We start from the raw sequence: 20,604 nt of genomic DNA, 5'->3' as shown, positions 1-20,604 counted from the left end.
CTTGGTAAAAACAGTGCTGTAAAAATAAGTTTATTGGTTTTAAAAAAAATACTGTCTTTTAAAAGTACCTCTCTTCCAGGATTTTCAAATAATTTTCATACTTCACTTTATTCATACACATAGCAGAAACATTAAAATGAGAAAACAGAAGACTGTATGGCTTTTTATACATTTAACATCACGACTTCACCAGCGCAACCAATCTCATTCTGGTGGCTCTAAGAAGGCAGAGGGCCATTTACTCAGGTTTTTATCTCTATCATGATTCCCATCACTGGGGGAATCTGGGGTGGGTGGTTACAGCTTCTTGGACATCTAATTCCTCAGGGATAGGATAGGAATTCAAGGAGGGGGCTTAAAATGTTTCAGATAATTTTCAGTATTCCATGGTGATTCTCCCAAAGGCTCAGAGGTATGAAAATAATCTGTCCTTATTCCTCTTTACATTTGGAAAGGCTTCATTTATATTTGTGAACCAGCTGGGAATCCACAACCTGTCCATCAGCAGATCTCACCAAATGCACAGCAGGTTGGATACCCACTACCCCAAAGGTTTTAGCATCACAGGCTAAGCTCTAGTTGGCAGTGCCCCTCAGGGTAGACCATGGAGATGGAATGTCCCTTTCAGAGGCTCTTCCATAGGGAGCATTTGTTACTGCCCACGCTGTTCCTTCCCTGTCTGGCCAGGGTCCGCAGCCTCCTATTCTTTCTCAGTCAACACAAAATGCTTTACAATCTTTTTTTTTTTTTTTTTTTTTTTTTTTTTGAAAAGCTTGAGGTTTCTTTTTTTTTTTTTTTTTTTTTTTTAATTTTATTTATTTATTTATTACAGAGACAGTGAGTGAGTCAGAGAGAGGGATAGACAGGGACAGACAGACAGGAACGGAGAGAGATGAGAAGCATCAATCATTAGTTTTTCATTGCGCGTTGCAACACCTTAGTTGTTCATTGATTGCTTTCTCATATGTGCCTTGACCGCGGGCCCTCAGCAGACCGAGTAACCCCTTGCTTGAGCCAGCGACCTTGGGTCCAAGCTGGTGAGCTTTGCTCAAACCAGATGAGTCTGCACTCAAGCTGGTGACCTCGGGGTCTCAAACCCGGGTCCTTCCGCATCCCAGTCCGACGTTCTATCCACTGCGCCACCTCCTGGTCAGGCGCTTTACAATCTTTTCTTGCTTTATGTTCGTCAAAGATTTCCATGCTTGCCACCTGGCTGGCACTCAGGCTTTAATGTTCATTTTTGCACAGCCCAAGCCCCTGCAAACCTCAGCTTCCTTCTATTTGTAACATCATCCACTGTGGCTCAGGACACACAGAACCTTAAAATCCAAGGCTTACCCCCAGTAAGCAAAGGAACACTTCATTTTGGATGGACAAGAGGTATGCCTATCAGGCTACCAGACTTTCTTTTTAGACAGTCAATAATTTACTTAGGTAGTGTTGAGTCTGAAGCAGCCTACAAGAAAGCTCCAGCTAGTCCAACACTGTTCCTACTGTACTATACAGCAGGGGACAGTCCCCTTTGGCACATATCTAGAGCCTGTGGGAAATGTTCTTCACATTTTCCTTGATGGCAAAGCACCGACTTTTGAAATCAGCTGAAATATGTCTGGAGGCAAGTCTGTGAATAAACTGGACAGTACCACCAGATGATTGGTGACAATAGCAATGAGCCTGTGCTAGAAAGCTGTCCACTGACCGAAGGCCATCACCAGAACAGCATTGTAGGCACGCCCAGAGCAATGGCAGCCTCATCACCAACAGTTCTGCTCTGATGAACCTCAGTTAAGTATTAGGCTTAGTGCTGTATATAGTCACACTGTATAAGTTAGCTAAAAATTAAAATGCTTTCTTGAGTGGAAAATATTTTATATGTACTTGATAAAGTGACTCACAAATTTTACAAGCGGGGAATTCCCGTCAGTTTCTTACCTGAGTGTATGAGAATTGCATGACAAACACATAAAGACTATAGGTACATGCTTTCCTTTTCACAAGACAGGAATGGAGGCTAAAATTTCAGGTGTTATGCCCCCAACCTCTTCTGGGTTGCTGGAAGTAGGCCATCCAGCTGTGAGAAGATGGACCCCCCAGAGGTATTTCCAGACTGGGAAGTCTAAGAGTTCCAGTGAAATCCTATGTCCAGGTCAGAAGATCAGCTGAAGAGCTGGAAGACTAAAGGACCGGTCCTCTGAGCTGCAGGGCAATTGGGGTGAGGGCACAGCCTCCTTGACCCAGGGGGGCTGGAGGGTAGTTAACATTTTAAGTCAAAAGGCACTTGGAGTCCAGTTGAATAAATACAGTAAGTAGACTTTCTCCTTTAAAAGTAGAACTGAGCCCAGAACTGGCAAGTTTAAGGCCTCTAACCCTGGGCCGGCTCTATAGATCAGGGGCATTCTGGTCCCTTCATGACCAGGCCCTTCTAACACAGCCACCTCACTCACTTTTCTGACATTCTGGTCACTGCAAGCTGTGGTTGGCTGCACTTTAACAGTATAGTTTAAGAGTGCCCTCAGGTGTCTTTGAAGAGAACAGCTGCTGAGATGGAACAGCCATACTGATCTTGAGACAGATGTGGAGAAACCCCTGGGGCAGGGGGAACTTTGGTTCCAAGAAGTCTCAGTGCTCATGGGCTCAGTAAACCCCGTATTTCAAGTCACTGAAGTTAGGTAGACCAATGTGCTGGAAAACTGAAGTGGCTTGGAACTGCAGTGGACAGGATGCCTTGTGGATTTCTCAAAGTTGAGCCAAACCTTGCATTAGGAAAAATGTTCCCTTCGGTGAAAGCACTGATATTCCCAGGATCTTTATTCTAAGGATCTGCTGGGATGTTATACACTCTTGGGAGGCAGGAAAAGAAAAAGAATGGGGCAGATGAGAGAGGCTCATTTCACTTCCTCTGGGGTACTGTTTGGGCCTTTTTTTCTTTGCAACTAGGTTCCAAGCAGGCAATTATTGCTGTTGAATTTCTCTTTGTATGTACGTTCAAGACTGTTAAGTCACATTTGGAGAGGCAGTTTCAAGCATGTTTTGATAATTCCCCTTTAGGGATGAGGTTGAAAGCTAGAATGTTATAATCCTAACCAAGGCAGTTTTTTTTTTTTTTTTTTTTTTTTTTTTTTTTTTTTTAGAGAGGAGAGGGAGAGACAGAGAGGAGAGACAGAGAGAGAGAAGGGAGGGAGGAGCTGGAAGCATCAACTCCCATATGTGCCTTGACCAGGCAAGCCCAGGGTTTCGAACTGGCGACCTCAGCATTTCCAGGGTCGATGCTTTATCCACTGCACCACCACAGGTCAGGCCAAGGCAGGTTTTGCTGCAAGAAATCCTTGCAATTTAGTTTTGGCAACATCTTCCTAAGTAATCTTATCAAGACAGAGCAAAGCCATTGGGCCTGACAGAAACTTGGAAAGTCACTGAAGGGGAGGGAGACATGCTTGCAAGTTGGCCTCAAAAACAAACCTCTCTCACTGTACTGGTATCAGGATTACTGGAAGAGACTGCCAGAAAAGTGGGACCCCGTACCTCCAAAGTCCTGAACAGTTGGAGGTAGGCAGTCATATTGGGAGGGGGAGGGGGAGGGGACGTGGAACTGATGAACTCCGAGACAAAAGATAAAGAACAAAGAACAGCTGTAAAGAAAAAGATCTAGGAAAACATGAATGAAAGTGAGCAAAAGCATGGTAGAAAGGAGCCATAAAACAAACATGGCTGTGAAGTTGGGTGGAGTAGATGTGGACAGGCGTCCCCAGCACATGAACTCAGTGAGAAAGCAGCAAACTGCCATAAGTTTCATAAACCCTGGCTTTCCTTGGAGTCTCTGCTTCTAGAACACCGATCTAAATTCTCAAAAATTCCAAATGAGGATGGTCAAATTGGCCAATATACAAGAATGGTTGCAAGGAAGGTTGTCAGGCATAGTCCCTGCAACACCCTTTCCTAGCAGCCATGGGATGGGTCTGTATTTGTGTGCCTCAAGAGCCTCCAGACTGGTCCTGGCACCCCTGAACTAGGCAGTGACTCCAGCCTGGAGGGAATGCCTGCAGCCTGGTCAGTGTTGGCTCTGGCGCTTTGCAATCTCCTCCTTGATGCGCAACTTCAGGGCCTCTCGCATGGGTGGATCCAGAGGCGTGTGTGCTGACACCTCCTCACTCACCCTTCCTGGATCATCGTCCTACGTGGAGGAAGAGTCAGGAAGCTCAGGGCCTGGCCTCTTCTGGAAAGGCAACCTGCCCTCTCCCTAGTCAGCACTCTCAAAAGAACTGCAATTGACTCCTAACTTCTTGCCACTGCCTGCTATTTCCCAGGTATCCCTTGTTATAGTGATTCTCAACTGAGAGCCATAAGCCCTCCCTGTTGCCTGCCGAGAATCACTACGTGATGGGAGTTATACTCAAAAGCATTGCCCAGCAGCTTACGCGCCCATGTGGAGCAAACACTTCCCTCTGACCCTGATGAAAACAGTGGCTTGGGGGCTGGAAGTGATTTCTACCAGTTCCTAGGACCTTCAGGCTGTAGCTGTTGCCACCAGGCATACCTGATACACGATAACTGATGTGACCTCTCCGCTGTCCGCCTCATATTCTAAGCAGAAGAGCTGATGGCCAGAAGGCTCAGGCTCCAAGCCGCCACTACTGCTGCTTTCACCGGACTCCTCACAGTCTGGGTTGCTTGGGTGGGTAGAACCATCTGGAAGGATGAACCAGAGTGAGAGGGAAGACGGGAAGGCTGCTGGAGGCCCTGACCACAAAAATTAAAGCCCCAATCTTTCTGTGAGTGTGCTTATATGAGAAATGTGGTGCTGTCAGTTTATTTACCTTTGTATCCCTGTTGCAGGGCCAGTACAGTCCTGCTTGTTACAAAGCAGGTATGCAATACACATCTGTCTAGTAAATAGGGTCAGAAAGTAGTAGAGAGGTGGAGAGAGCTCTCTGCCTGGGTTCAAATTCAGACTGTCATTTATTTACTAGCTCTGAGGTTTTGGGCATGTAACTTAACCCCTCTGTGCCTGTTTTCCTTATTGTGAAACAGCAACAGCTTCTACCTTAGAAGGTCCTACCACATCTATGACAATGTACAGAAGACCTAACAACACTTTAAGTATTGTCATATGTTAATACTGTGGTCTCTAGGTCACAGGGAAGCTGGGGGAAAAGGCCCTTTGTTGGGTTTGGGCTTCATTCCACAATTACGTCCCAGTCGCCTACTACAGCTGTGCCGCCCCTTCTCTCTGTTAGACAGTGGGAATACGAATACACAGTATGATGGGGGGAACTGGCGGACAACTTCTTGCAGGCTCCCAAGTATGTCCTGTAATAGTGACGTTTAACTGGGGGCCACGAGCCCTCCCTGTTCTCCAGGAAGAATCACTTAGCCGAGATTGTGGAGCGTCGAGGCGGAGGTGCCGGGAAGGGACGAGAAGAATTGCGCTTTAGGAAGTGTGTTTTCCTTCCACATAGAGAAAGGGAGAGCGTTGAGGCAGAGGGCCCCGCGCCGGAGGGCGCGCGAGCTGGAGGCAGGCGGGGCGGACGGCCTCACCTCGGCGTCGCGGCAGGTACACCTGCAGGTCGGGCTTGCGGGGCCTCGTCGGCGCCGGCGTGTGCCGTCTCCTCGACTTCTCCTTGGCCGCCTGCTTCACCTTCTTGTCGTAGTCGTCCCTGGGGGAGCCGAGCGGGAGTCAGGGAGAGCCGGGCCGGGCAGGGGCGGGGGGATGGCAGCGGGGGCGGGACGGTACCGGGCGAGCTGATTCCGTCGGATGTGGTGCACGAAGCCATGGCTCATGTCCAGCCGCCCGCCAGGTTTGCCGCAGAGAGCCGGCTCTGGATCCGGCGCCGCTTCCATCTGAAGGCCTGGGCGTGGAGCCACCGTCGCCCTAACGGCCGCCTCCGAGTTTGGCAGGGTCCCGCGCTTGTCTTCCTTCCGGCCTCACGCCCGACTTTCCGCCCCGACAGGGCTGCTGGGCCGAGAGGCATCGTGCGCGGAGTTCCTAGTGCGGTGGATACTGGAGCTTTTCTTTGAGACACTATATTGAAGAGCACGGATTCATTTAGGCTTACTGCTAATAGGTCAGGCAATTCAGCACCCGTGACACCATTTAGCGTTCTGTGCTGAGCCTTCCCCTCCTTGCTCTGGGGATAGGTCCTGTGAAAGTTAGTCATCAGCTGCCTGATCTCTGATGACTACTGAACACCATTGTACCTCAGTTTCCTCTTTTTGAAACCGGAAAAATATTCCTGTTTGTGCTGTCACCAATCAGCCAAATAGAGACAAGGATTGGATCATTATGGGTACTTTATTCAGATGGCCAACAATCTCGGGAGATGGGGAGGGGGTTTGGTACCAAAAACCATCTTTTTTTTTTTTTTTAATTTAAAATTTTATTTTATTTTATTATTATTATTTTTTACAGAGACCGAGAAAGAGTCAGAGAGAGAGATTGACAGGGACAGACAAACAGGAACGGAGAGATGAGAAGCATCAATCATTAGTTTTTCGTTGCACATTGCGACACCTTAGTTGTTCATTGATTGCTTTATTATATGTGCCTTGACTGTGGGCCTTCAGCAGACCGAGTAACCTCTTGTTTGAGCCAGCGACCTTGGGTCCAAGCTGGTGAACTTTTGCTCAAACCAGATGAGCCTGCGCTCAAGCTGGTGACCTCGGGGTCTCGAACCTGGGTCCTCGCCATCGCAGCCCAACGCCCTATCCACTGCACCACCACCTGGTCAGGCCAAAAACCATCTTAATACCTCATCTCAGCCACCTTTTTTTTTTTTTGCATTTTTCCGAAGCTGGAAACGGGGAGGCAGTCAGACAGACTCCCGCATGCGCCCGACCGGGATCCACCCAACACACCCACCAGGGGGCGATGCTCTGCCCATCCCGGGCGTCGCTCTGCCGCGACCAGAGCCACTCTAGCGCCCGGGGCAGAGGCCACAGAGCCATCCCCAGTGCCTGGGCCATCTTTTGCTCCAGTGGAGCCTCGGCTGCGGGAGGGAAAGAGAGAGACAGAGAGGAAGGAGAGGTGGAGGGGTGGAGAAGCAGATGGGCGCTTCTCCTGTGTGCCCTGGCCGGGAATCGAACCCGGGACTCCTGCAAGCCAGGCTGACGCTCTACCACTGAGCCAACCGGCCAGGGCTGCCACCTTTTTTTTTAATAAGTAAATTTTTATTTTAATGGGGTGACATCAATAAATCAGGGTACATATATTCAAAGAAAACATGTCCAGGTTATCTTGTCATTCAGTTCTGTTGCATACCCATCACCCAAAGAGAGATTGTCCTCCGTCACCTTCTAACTCGTTTTCTTTGTACCTCTCCCCCTCCCCTTCTCCCTCCTTTCCTCCCCGCCCCCCCCGTAACCACCACACTCTTGTCCATGTCTCTTAGTCTCGTTTTTATGTCCCACCAATGTATGGAATCCTGCAGTTCTTGTTTTTTTCTGATTTACTTATTTCACTCCATATAATGTTATCAAGATCCCACCATTTTGTTGTAAGTGATCCGATGTCATCATTTCTTATGGCTGAATAGTATACCATGGTGTATATATGTGCCACATCTTCTTTATCTAGTCTTCTATTTTTTTTTTTTTTTACAGTGATTAAAGCCTTTAAGCAAACTCTTGGCCTATTGGCCAAGAATCCATAAAAGAGTAGTGTCCGTAACATGTTCACCAAGTCCAAGTTGGCCCCAACACCATGCCAAATCCCTGAAAAATGCAACCCGACCCCAGTTCAGTCTGTTATGAGCTGTCACAAGGAGCAGGAGTCCAGGATAAGTCCACATCCAGGAAAAGTCCGCATGGCACTGGAATTGTCACAATTCTATACTTTGCAGCTCACTCAGCCACCCTTTTTTATAAGGGGACAGAAAGGAATATGGGTAAGGGGTTTGGAATTTAGGGAGAAGTTAGATAAAAGTTACAGTCTAGGGATTCTTATAGCGTTTTTCCATCTGCTGACCAGTACTTTTTCCATATGTGCCTTCCCAGTCACCTCCCAGTTCCAGCTCCATCTGGTCATCCCCTGAGCCACCACAGGTCAGGCTCATTGTACTTCTTTATCTGCGTCTTGTCAGCGGGCATTCTGCCCTTGGAACACCCAGGCTTAGATACCACCTTGCTTGTGGATCTCCTGGGTCTGGGGCACAAAGGTGGATTGCTTGCAACCTTATCAAGCATGTAGGCCTATTGATGTATCCAGCTCCTGGAACAAAGCATTTTACTTGCATTAATAATTAAGCCTACTGATTATAACTAAAAGCTATTATTACTAAAGCTAAATTTCTAACTCTTGAGTTCCCCTATCAGTTTGTGTATGGGGACCAGAGAGCACCTACCTCCAAAGAGCTTGTGAGAGGTCAGTGCTCAGGCAGGACACCCAGCGGTGCCCTGGAGGCCTAGAGCTTTGCCACCTCCTGTCTGGATGACCAATGACCACTGATTGATATCTTAACTGCTCCTGCGGGAGGACCCAGGGCTTTTCAGCTGTTTGAGCATGTGCCATTTTTGAATTCTCCTTTAAAAAAAGAAAGAAAGAAAGAAAGAAAGAAAGCCAAGACTAGAAATCCCTGATTTGAACAGGGGCAAACAGTGGTGCACCCACACAGTGGAACATGGCTGCCAATCCAATGGAATGTGCCATTGACTCGATGTGAATGAATCTCAAAATAAAGGCGGCGGAGGGAAAGGGACAGCCTCTGAAAGCATTGTCTGTGTGCTTCCATGCATATGACACTAGAAAATGCCAAGTACCCTGGAGTGACACAGCAGACACCTTTGGGGCTGGTGGGTAGGTTCAGCATCTTGATCGTGGTGATGGGTTCTGAGTGTGTACATTTAGCCAAGAGTTTTGAGACAATTGCACACTTCAAATGTGTGATTCATTGTATGCCCCCAACACCTCAGTAAAACTGTGCAAATGAAGTAGTTCTGGGTCGTGAAAGGCACAGGCCCTGAAGTCTCAGCTTTATGAGCACCACTGCAAGTCCCCTCTGTTTCATGTTTTCGTTTTCTTTTTTTCTTTTTTTCCCTGAAGCTAGAAAGGGGAGAGACAGTCAGACAGACTCCCGTATGTGCCCCACCCGATCCACCCGGCACGCCCACCAGGGGCAAAGCTCTGCCCACCAGGGGGCGATGCTCTGCCCCTCCGGGGCGTCGCTCTGCCATGACCAGAGCCACTCTAGCGCCTGGGGCAGAGGCCAAGGAGCCATCCCCAGCGCCCGGGCCATCTTTGCTCCAATGGAGCCTTGGCTGCAGGAGGGGAAGAGAGAGACAGAGAGGAAGGAGGGGGGAGAGTAGAGAAGCAAATGGGCGCTTCTCCTATATGCCCTGGCCGGGAATCGAACCCGGGTCCCCCGCATGCCAGGCCGACGCTCTACCGCTGAGCCAACCGGCCAGGGCCAAAAAAACCCTTTTTTTTTTTTTTAGATTTTTATTTATTTTTATTCATTATATAGAGGGGAGAGAGAGAGAGAGAGAGAGAGAGAGAGAGAGAAGGGGGGAGGAGCAGAAAGCATCAACTCCCATGTGCCTTGACCAGGCAAGCCCAGGGTTTTGAACCGGCAACCACAGCGTTTCCAGGTTGACGCTTTATCCACTGCACCACCACAGGTCAGGCCAAAAAAAAACTTTTAAAAGTTGATTTTGAGAGCAAGAAAAACACTGATTCATTATTTCACTTATTTATTACACATTCATTGGTTGATTCTTGTATGTGCCCTGGCTGAGGCTCAAACTTACAACCTTGGCATATGGGTAAGATGCTCTAACTAAGTTAAGCTACTTGGCCAGGACATCAGCTTCTTTTATCCAGAAATTCCGCAGCCTGTAAAAAGTTCCAGCCTCTTTAAACTAGAAATTTCGGGTAAGGTGGCAATAGGCCCACAGAGCGTTCTCAGCTGCGCACGCAGTCACAAAGAGGCCGTGAAAGGCGCAGTACTTCCCAGTTCTCTGTGGTGCGATTTGTCCCTATCGGCCACTCGTACAGAGCCTTGGGCTGGATAACAGCGCTGCTTCTGATTGGTTACTTGACGCGCGCTCCAGCGTGCCAGGCCCCTACTCGGGGCAACTCTACCCGTAGTGGCGATGTCCGGCCGGGCCAAGCGGGAGTCTCGTGGTTCTTCTACCCGCGGGAAGCGCGAATCCGAATCACGGGTCAGCTCGGGTCGCGTCAAGCGGGAGCGAGATCGGGAGCGGGAGACCGACGCGCCGAGCTCCCGGGGCAGCCCTGTGCGCGTGAAGCGGGAGGTCGAGCCGGCGAGCGCGCGCGAGGCCCAGGCGCCGGTTCTGCTGGCTGTGCGGGTGAAGCGGGAGCGCGAGGCGGAAGAAGACTCCGAACCTGAGCGGGAGGTGCGAGGTGCGCGGGACCGGGCTGGACTCGGCTCTCCTATCGTTCTCCTTTTTTCCTCTTTCCAACCTTTCCAACCCGGGGAAAATCCACACTTCACCGGTATCCGCGCCACGACTCTCGACTGCGTCTTATTGAGGATAGCGCGTCTTAATAATAACCATGGTTACAGTGTTTTATAACAACAATAACAATCACAGTAGCTTTCCTTTATCGAATGCCTAAGGCGGGCCAGACGTTGTGATAACTATTTTACAGGTGTCGTCTCCTTCAGTTTTTACAACACATCTGAGAATTGAGTCTTCATGTAATTTTTGGAATTAGACTATTCAGACCGAGAGCCTGAACGCTGGGCACCTGCACCTGTTATCCCGGCTGCAGCAGCCAGGTCTGGATTCTAATCCTGACTCTTGAGACTGAGTCACTGTGGTTTGGGAAAGTGAGTTTCACATGTTTGTTTCTCTGCACGTTGGTGGAAGTAGTGCTGGAATTCATGACTTTTTTTTTTTTTAATAAATTTTTATTAATGATAATGGGATGACATTAATAAATCAGGGTACATATATTCAAAGAAAACATGTCTAGGTTATTTTGTCATTAAATTATGTTGCATACCCCTCGCCCAAAGTCAGATTGTCCTCCGCCTCCCTCTATCTAGTTCTCTGTGCCCCTCCCCCTCCCCCTAACTCTCTCCCTCCCTCCCTCCCATGTCCTCCCTCCCCCCACCCCTGGTAACCACCACACTCTTGTCCATGTCTCTTAGTCTCGTTTTTATATTCCACCAATGTATGGAATCATGTAGTTCTTGTTTTTTTCTGATTTACTTATTTCACTCCGTATAATGTTATCAAGATCCCACCATTTTGCTGTAAATGATCTGATGTCATCATTTCTTATGGCTGAGTAGTATTCCATAGTGTATATGTGCCACATCTTCTTTATCCAGTCTTCTATTGAAGGGCTTTTTGGTTGTTTCCATGTCTTGGCCACTGTGAACAGTGCTGCAATGAACATGGGGCTACATGTGTCTTTACGTATCAATGTTTCTGAGGTTTTGGGGTATATACCCAGTAGAGGGATTGCTGGGTCATAAGGTAGTTCTATTTGCAGTTTTTTGAGGAACCACCATACTTTTCTCCATAATGGTTGTACTACTTTACAGTCCCACCAACAGTGGATGAGAGTTCCCTTTTCTCCGCAGCCTCTCCAACATTTGCTATTACCCATCTTGTTGATAATAGCTAATCTAACAGGGGTGAAGTGGTATCTCATTGTAGTTTTGATTTGCATTTCTCTAATAACTAATGAAGCTGAGCATCTTTTCATATATCTGTTGGCCATTTGTATTTCTTCCTGGGAGAAGTGTCTGTTCATGTCCTCTTCCCATTTTTTTATTGGATTGTTTGTTTGTTTGTTGTTGAGTTTTATGAGTTCTTTGTAAATTTTGGATATTAGGCCCTTATCTAAGCTGTTGTTTGAAAATATCAGTTCCCATTTAGTTGGCTGTCTGTTTATTTTGATATCAGTTTCTCTTGCTGAGCAAAAACTTTTTATTCTGATGTAGTCCCATTCATTTATCTTTGCCTTCACTTCTCTTGCCATTGGAGTCAAGTTCATAAAATGTTCTTTAAAACCCAGGTCCATGATTTTAGTACCTATGTCTTCTTCTATGTATTTTATTGTTTCAGGTCTTATATTTAGGTCTTTGATCCATTTTGAATTAATTTTAGTACACGGGGACAGGCTGTAGTCGAGTTTCATTCTTTTGCATGTGGCTTTCCAGTTTTCCCAACACCATTTGTTGAAGAGGCTTTCTTTTCTCCATTGTGTGTTGTTGGCCCCTTTATCAAAGATTATTTGACCATATATATGTGGTTTTATTTCTGGGCTTTCTATTCTGTTCCATTGGTCTGAGTGTCTATTTTTCTGCCAATACCATGCTGTTTTGATTATCGTGGTCCTATAATATAGTTTAAAGTCAGGTATTGTAATGCCCCCAGCTTCATTCTTTTTCCTTAGGATTGTTTTGGCTATTCGGGGTTTTTTATAGTTCCATATAAATCTGATGATTTTTTGTTCCATTTCTTTAAAAAATCTCATAGGAATTTTGATGGGAATTGCATTAAATTTATATATTGCTTTGGGTAATATGGCCATTTTAATTATATTTATTCTTCCTATCCAAGAACAAGGAATATTTTTCCATCTCATTGTGTCTTTTTCTATTTCTCTTAATAATGCCTTGTAGTTTTCGTTATATAGGTCCTTTACATTCTTTGTTATGTTTATTCCTAGGTATTTTATTTTTTTTGTTGCAATCGTGAAGGGGATTATTTTTTTGAGTTCGTTTTCTAATATTTCATTGTTGGCATATAGAAAGGCTATGGACTTTTGTATGTTAATTTTGTATCCTGCGACCTTACTGTATTGGTTTATTGTTTCTAATAATCTTTTTGTGGAGTCCTTCGGGTTTTCGATGTATAGGATCATATCATCAGCAAAAAGTGATACCTTTACTTCTTCTTTTCCGATATGGATGCCTTTTATTTCTTTGTCTTGTCTGATTGCTCTGGCCAGAACTTCTAGCACCACGTTAAATAAGAGTGGAGAGAGTGGACAACCCTGTCTTGTTCCTGATTTAAGGTAGAAAGTCCTCAGTTTTATGCCGTTTAATATGATGTTGGCTGATGGTTTATCATATATGGCCTTTATCATGTTGAGATATTTTCCTTCTATACCCATTTTGTTGAGAGTCTTAAACAAAAAATTGTGTTGTATTTTATCAAAAGCCTTTTCTGCATCTATTGATAAGATCATGTGGTTTTTGTTCTTTGTTTTGTTGATATGGTGTATTACGTTAACCGTTTTGCGTATGTTGAACCATCCTTGAGATTCTGGGATGAATCCCACTTGATCATGATGTATTATTTTTTTAATATGTTGTTGTATTCGGTTTGCCAGTATTTTGTTTAGTATTTTAGCATCTGTATTCATTAGAGATATTGGTCTGTAGTTTTCTTTCTTTGTGCCATCCTTGCCAGGTTTTGGTATGAGGGTTATGTTGGCCTCATAAAATGTGTTTGGAAGTATTGCTTCTTCTTCAATTTTTTGGAAGACTTTGAGTAGAATAGGAACCAAGTCTTCTTTGAATGTTTGATAGAATTCACTAGTATAACCGTCTGGGCCTGGACTTTTATTTTTGGGGAGGTTTTTAATAGTTTTTTCTATTTCCTCCCTGCTGATTGGTCTGTTTAGGCTTTCCGCTTCTTCATGACTCAGTCTAGGAAGGTTGTATTGTTCTAGGAATTTATCCATTTCTTCTAGATTGTTGTATTTGGTGGCATATAATTTTTCATAGTATTCTACAATAATTCTTTGTATATCTATGATGTCTGTGGTGATCTCTCCTCTTTCATTTTGGATTTTATTTATTTGAGTCCTGTGCCTTTTTTCCTTGGTGAGTCTTGCCAAGGGTTTGTCAATTTTGTTGATCTTTTCAAAGAACCAGCTCCTTGTTTTATTGATTTTTTCTATAGTTTTTCTGTTCTCTATTACATTTATTTCTGCTCTGATTTTTATTATCTCCTTTCTTCGGCTGGTTTTGGGTTGTCTTTGTTCTTCTTTTTCTAGTTCCTTAAGGTGTGAAGTTAAGTGGTTTACTTCGGCTCTCTCTTGTTTGTTCATATAGGCCTGAAGTGATATGAACTTTCCTCTTATTACTGCTTTTGCTGCATCCCAGAGATTCTGATATGTCGTATTTTCATTTTCATTTGTCTGTATATATCTTTTGATCTCTGCGCTTATTTCTTCTTTGACCCATTCATTTTTTAGAAGTATGTTGTTTAGTTTCCACATTTTTGTGGGTTTTTCCCCCTCTTTTTTGCAGTTGAATTCTAGTTTCAAGGCTTTATGATCAGAAAATATGCTTGGTACAATTTCAATTTTTCTAAATTTGCTGATATTGTCTTTGTGGCCCAACATATGGTCAATTCTTGAGAATGTTCCATGTACACTAGAGAAAAATGTATACTCTGTCGCTTTGGGATGAAGTGTCCTGTAGATGTCTATTATATCCAGGTGTTCTAGTATTTCGTTTAAGGCCACTATTTCTTTATTGATTCTCTGTTTGGATGACCGATCTAGAGCCGTCAGTGGTGTATTGAGGTCTCCAAGTATGATTGTATTTTTGTTAGTTTTTGTTTTAAGGTCAATAAGTAGCTGTCTTATATATTTTAGTGCTCCTTGGTTTGATGCATATATATTAAGGATTGTTATGTCTTCTTGATTCAACTTCCCCTTAATCATTATGAAATGACCATTTTTATCTCTGAGTACTTTTTCTGTCTTGTAGTCAGCATTATTAGATATGAGTATTGCTACACCTGCTTTTTTTGGGGTGTTGTTTGCTTGGAGTATTGTTTTCCAGCCTTTCACTTTGAATTTGTTTTTATCCTTGTTGCTTAGATGAGTTTCTTGTAGGCAGCATATAGTTGGATTTTCTTTTTTAATCCATTCTGCTACTCTGTGTCTTTTTATTGGTAAGTTTAATCCATTTACATTTAGTGTAATTATTGACACTTGTGGGTTCCCTACTGCCATTTTATAAATTGTTTTCTGTTAGTTTTGTATCTTGTTTGATTCTTCTCTTTTGTTTTTCTATCATTTGTTTTTGTTTGTTTGTGTTCCATACTTCTTTCCTCTGTTGCTACCTTTTTTAAGTCAAGTGTTTTTTGTGGTGGTTTTTTCAAGGGTGGTTACCATTAAGTAATGAAAAGGGTACCTACCATATTCATTGTAGTACCCTATCTTATGAGTATTTCTGCACTTCATCGTCCTTTGCTACTGTTAATCTCCATCCTCTCCCCCCTTTTTTTCCTTTGTTGTCACAGTTTAAGTTTGGTTTTATTGTGTTCTTGGTGGAGCTGTTACTTGTGGTGTTGTTTTCTTTTGTTCTTTGAATCTGGTTGGAAAACCCCCTTTAGTATTTCCTGGAGTGGGGGCTTTCTGCTGATAAATTCTCTCATCTTTTCTGTATTTGTGAATGTTTTTATATCTCCTTCGTACTTGAAGGATAGCTTTGATGGGTATAGTATTCTTGGCTGAAAGTTCCTCTCTTTCAGGGCTTTAAATATTGGGGTCCACTCTCTTCTAGCTTGTAGAGTTTCTGCTGAGAAATCTGATGATAATCTAATAGGCCTTCCTTTATATGTTGTACTCTTCTTTTCCCTGGCTGCCTTGAGAATTTTTTCTTTGTCATTGGTTTGTGTCATCTTTATTATGATGTGCCTTGGAGTGGGTTTGTTGGGGTTAAGAAAACTTGGTGTTCTGTTTGCTTCTTGAATTTGAGGTTTTAGTTCTTTCCACAGGCTTGGGAAGTTCTCGTCTATTATTTGTTTGAGTATATTCTCCATTCCATTTTCTTTCTCTTCTCCCTCTGATATACCTATTATTCTTATGTTATTCTTTTTTTTTTTTTTTTTATTTAAAAATTTTTTTTTATCTTTTAATTACAGTTGATAACTTTATTTATTTATTCATTTTAGAGAGGAGAGGGAGAGACAGAGAGAGAGAGAGGAGAGACAGAGAGAGAGAAGGGGGGAGGAGCTGGAAGCATCAACTCCCATATGTGCCTTGACCAGGCAAGCCCAGGGTTTCGAACCGGCGACCTCAGCGTTTCCAGGTCGACGCTTTATCCACTGCGCCACCACAGGTCAGGCATCTTATGTTATTCTTTCTGATGGAGTCAGACAATTCCTGTAGGGCTTTCTCGTTTTTTATTATTTTTGAGTCTCTTTCTTCTTCTCTCTGTTGTGCCTCAAGTTGTTTGTCTTCTATTTCACTAATCCTATCTTCTATCTGGGCTGTTCTGTTAGCTAAGCTTGTTACCTCATTTTTCAGCTCGTGAATTGAGTTTTTCATTTCTGTTTGATTTGTTTTTATAGTTTCAATTTCCTTCGTAATATATTCTTTGTGTTCATTGAGTTGTTTTCTGATCTCCCTAAATTGCCTTTCTGTGTTTTCTTGTATATCTCTGAGTATTTTTAAGATTTCTATTTTAAATTCTCTGTCATTTAGATCCAAGGCTTCCAATATGTTAAGTCTTTTCTCCATAGATTTTTCCACATCTATTTGTGTTACCTCTCTTTCTTTTGTATCCAATATTCGATTTCCTCTTTCTTACTGGCATCTGAGGGTGGTCTTGTTGATAGCACACAGGCGCACTCCCTCCGTGGCTTGAATGAACGTCCCTGGGGTAGTTAGCTTCCTCCACACCCTCGTCTCTCAGATTCAAGTGATAACAGTCCTATCGCTTTCAGTTTGTGTGGAACTCCGGAATGCTCCGAGGATAAATTTTTCTGTTTCTAGTTGATAAATTTGTTGTGATTTTGGGGAGATCTGTCGGACGCGCTGCTCACGGCGCCATTTCCGTGACGTCACTCACCGGAATTCATGACTTTTGAGAGTCTCTCTAACAACTGCCAATGTCTCTCCCCCCACCCGCCCCCTATGGCTGCACCCCTTTCCTTTGTACTCGTTCAGCTTCTCTTGTTAATTTCCAGCTTGTTGATATTGTACCAATCATTATACTGGTTTCAACCACCTCTGAAACTTTTCCTGTTTATCTCAGGTATATCTTTTGCTTCCCTGAACTTGGAACTCTTGATTTGAACATATGGTGTGTCCATAAAGTCATGGTGCACTTTTGACCAGTCACAGGAAAGCAACAAAAGACGATAGAAATGTGAAATCACCAAATAAAAGGAAAACCCTCCCAGTTTCTGTAGGATGATGTGGCAGCATGTGCGCATGCGCAGGTGATGATGTAACACTGTGTATACAGTGGAGCAGCCCACGGCCATGCCAGTCGAGATGTGGACGGTACAGAGGAAAATTCAGTGTGTTCTGTGGCTTCCTAAATTCGAATCCGTGACCAAAGTGCAACATGAATATCAGCGCGTTTATAACGAAGCGCCACCACATAGGAATAACATTACTCGGTGGGCTAAGCAGTTGAAGGAAACCAGCAGTTTGGTGGAGAAACCCCGTTCTGGTAGGCCATCAGTCAGTGACCAGTCTGTAGAGGCTATACGGGATAGCTACCTAAGGAGCCCTAAAAAATCTGTGTGTGAGCCCACATCGAACTGCACTGAATAGGTATGAAACTGGGAGAGTTTTCCTTTTATTTGGTGCAGATTTCACATTTCTATCATCTTTTGTTGCTTTCCTGTGACCGATCAAAAGTGCACCATGACTTTACAGACACACTGTATTTCTATTTATTATTATTATTATTATTATTATTATTTTTTGTATTTTTCTGAAGCTGGAAACAGGGAGAGACAGATAGACTCCCGCATGCGCCTGACCGGGATCCACTCGGTACGCCCACCAGGGGCGACGCTCTGCCCACCAGGGGGCGATGCTCTGCCCCTCCGGGGCGTCGCTCTGCTGCGACCAGAGCCACTCTAGCGCCTGGGGCAGAGGCCAAGGAGCCATCCCCAGCGCCCGGGCCATCTTTGCTCCACTGGAGCCTTGGCTGCGGGAGGGGAAGAGAGAGACAGCGAGGAAGGAGGGGAGGGGGTGGAGAAGCAAATGGGCGCTTCTCCTATGTGCCCTGGCCGGGAATCGAACCCGGGTCCCCCGCACGCCAGGCCGACGCTCTACCGCTGAGCCAACCGGCCAGGGCCACACACTGTATTTCTATATACTTTTTTTCTGTTGAGTTCGTAGGACCCTACAGAAGTAGCAGATGAATGGTGTTACCAGGTTGGCCACCTGCTAAGATCAGGGTTTGGTAGGGAGGTGTTTCTCATTCTTCAAGATTTTATAATTCTGCATCTGGTCCTGGTTTTCCAAATGTGATTATAGTCTTACAGTAACTGTTAAATTTCTTGCTCAGGGTTCTGTGTTTTGACATATTTTTGCATTACATACAGGATTCAGAGTAGTACCTTGCTCATAGAAAGTGCTTGATATTCTCTGAATAGATAATAATTTCAGGGTATTTTCTGTTTATTGAAATACTCTGTCAGCCTTAGGACCACACATTCATTTTTTTAATTCTGGGAACATAAATTGTGTCTTAGATATTTTGTGTAGTTGTGGTATGGAGATTGTTTTCTATGGGACACTCTAAGATCCCAGTTGCTGTCACTGTTTTGTCTTTTTCAATAATTTTCCTTTTTCTGCAGTAGATCGCAGATACTAAGATGGACTGAATGTAATGCAGAAGTACAATGTAAAGAAGAGTGGATGTACTTTTGAATCTACCATTTGTCAAGAGTTAGTTAGGCAAGGTCTCCGATTTTATGCTGTTTTGCAGTCCACCAAAGTAGCCCGTCACAGTTTCATGGATGCTAAAGGAAGACATGGGAAGGTTGGGCCTCAGACAATATATTACAGTAGTAACAGTAACCAGAATATATAATTGGGATAATTTCCCAGTCAGTTCCCACAGTGCAATAGGAAGGGAACCCAGTGGTACCTCTGCAGGAGAGGAACTCTGAATTTTATTTATTTATTTATTTATTTATTTATTTTTTACAGAGACAGAGAGAGAGTCAGAGAGATAGACAGGGACAGACAGACAGGAACGGAGAGATGAGAAGCATCAATCATTAGTTTTTCATTGCGCGTTGTGACACCTTAGTTGTTCATTGATTGCTTTCTCATATGTGCCTTGACCGTGGGCCTTCAGCAGACCAAGTAACCCCTTGCTTGAGCCAGCGACCTTGGGTCCAAGCTGGTGAGCTTTGCTCAAACCAGATGAGCCTGCGCTCAAACTGGTGACCTGGGGGTCTCGAACCTGGGTCCTCTGCTTCCCAGTCCTACACTCTATCCACTGCGCCAATGCCTGGTCAGGCGAGGAACTCTGAATTTAGAGGGTGTGATCTTATTTTTGTGACGGAGACAGAATCAGAGAGAGGGGACAGACAGGAAGGGAGAGGAGAAGCATCAATGCTTCGTTGCAGCTCCTTAGTTGTCCATTGATTGTTTTCTCATATGTACCTTGACCAAGGGGGCTACAGCCGAGTGAGTGATGCCTTGTTCGAGGCAGCGACCTTGGTTTCAAGCCAGGAAACTTGGGCTTCAAGCCAGCAACGTTGAGGCTCAAGCCAGTGACCATGGGATCATATTCATGATCCTACTCTCAAGCCAGAGACCCCGTGCTTAACCTGGATGAGCCTGTGCTCAAGCCAGTGACCTTGGGGTTTTGAACCTGGGTCCTTTGCATTCCAGTCCAAAGCTCTATCCACTGCACCATTTTCTGGTCAGGCTGATCTTTTTTTATTTTTTTTAAAGGGGGGAAGAGAGAGAGGGAGAGATAGAGAGAGACAGACAGACAGGAAGGGAGAGAAATGAGAAGCATCAACTCATAGTTGCTTCAGTTCAGTTCTTTGATTGCTTATCATAGGTGCCTTGACTGGGGAACTCCAGCCAAACCAGTGACCCCTTGCTCAAGCTAGCAATTTTGGGCTTCAAGCCAGTGACCTTTGGGCTCAAGCCAGTGACCTTGGGATCATGTTGATCCTGAGCTCAAGCTGGCAATCCTGCACTCAAGCTGGATGAGCCTTGCTTAAGTCAGATATCTCCTGGTTTTGAACCTGGTACCTCAGCGTTCCAGGTCAATACTTAAGAGAGCCTGAATCTTTTTTTTTGTTTGTTTTTACAGAGACAGAGAGAGTCAGAGAGAGGGATAGACAGGGACAGACAGACAGGAACAGAGAGATGAGAAGCATCAATTATTAGTTTCTCATTGCGCATTGCTACACCTTAGTTGTTCATTGATTGCTTTCTCATATGTGCCTTGACTGCGGGCCTTCAGCAGACTGAGTAACCCCTTGCTGGAGCCAGCGACCTTGGGTCCAAGCTGGTGAGCCTCGCTCAAACCAGATGAGCCTGCGCTCAAGCTGGCGACCTCGGGGTCTCGAACCTGGGTCCTTCCACATCCCAGTCCAACGCTCTATCCACTGCGCCACTGCCTGGTCAGGCGAGCCTGAATCTTTTATGAGCTAACATTGAGATTGCCTCCCCTTTGCTCTGTAGGGAGATACTATCTCTGTCTTCCAAGGTTGTTGCTCTACAAACATACTTGACAAGATAGTCTGTGGAGAATTGTTTCCTAATACTGTTCAGCTTAAAGAGTGGGTCATCTCCAGAAATGTAAAAGCTCTCATAGGCCCCTTCCCAGTTGTATCTGCCTTCTTTGTTTAGGTAATCACTTCTGAATTTTTTTCTAATCACTTCTGCTTTTATTA

The 20,604-nt window shown here is 44.7% G+C and overlaps 2 protein-coding genes and 1 long non-coding RNA gene across 3 annotated transcripts in view; 2 read left to right on the top strand and 1 right to left on the bottom strand.

The window, feature by feature from the left end:
• Positions 1-1,162: 1,162 nt before the first annotated feature.
• LOC136400693 (uncharacterized) lies at positions 1,163-4,757 on the top strand. Its single transcript, XR_010750361.1, has 2 exons — positions 1,163-3,088; positions 3,304-4,757. It is a non-coding gene; the product is annotated as an uncharacterized lncRNA (long non-coding RNA).
• On the bottom strand, positions 4,032-5,925 carry C3H2orf68 (chromosome 3 C2orf68 homolog). The gene is made up of 4 exons (XM_066377798.1): positions 5,732-5,925; positions 5,536-5,654; positions 4,535-4,686; positions 4,032-4,171 (listed from the first exon to the last, which is right to left on the bottom strand). The coding sequence occupies exons 1-4, from the start codon at positions 5,836-5,838 to the stop codon at positions 4,049-4,051; spliced, it is 501 nt and encodes a 166-aa protein (XP_066233895.1). The 5' UTR covers positions 5,839-5,925; the 3' UTR covers positions 4,032-4,048.
• Positions 5,926-9,881: 3,956 nt separating this feature from the next.
• The window catches only part of USP39 (ubiquitin specific peptidase 39), a 46,724-nt gene continuing 36,001 nt past the window's right edge, over positions 9,882-20,604 (top strand). The window contains exon 1 of the mRNA XM_066377797.1: positions 9,882-10,354. Within this exon, the coding sequence (XP_066233894.1) occupies positions 10,084-10,354 (271 nt within the window). The 5' untranslated portion in view covers positions 9,882-10,083. The remainder of the gene's footprint in view (positions 10,355-20,604) is intronic.

Source organism: Saccopteryx leptura, chromosome 3, assembly GCF_036850995.1.
Source record: "Saccopteryx leptura isolate mSacLep1 chromosome 3, mSacLep1_pri_phased_curated, whole genome shotgun sequence".
NCBI classification, from domain to species: Eukaryota; Metazoa; Chordata; class Mammalia; order Chiroptera; family Emballonuridae; genus Saccopteryx; species Saccopteryx leptura.
The sequence above is the reverse complement of the archived record's forward strand: the minus strand, read 5'-3'. Positions and strand labels throughout refer to the sequence as shown.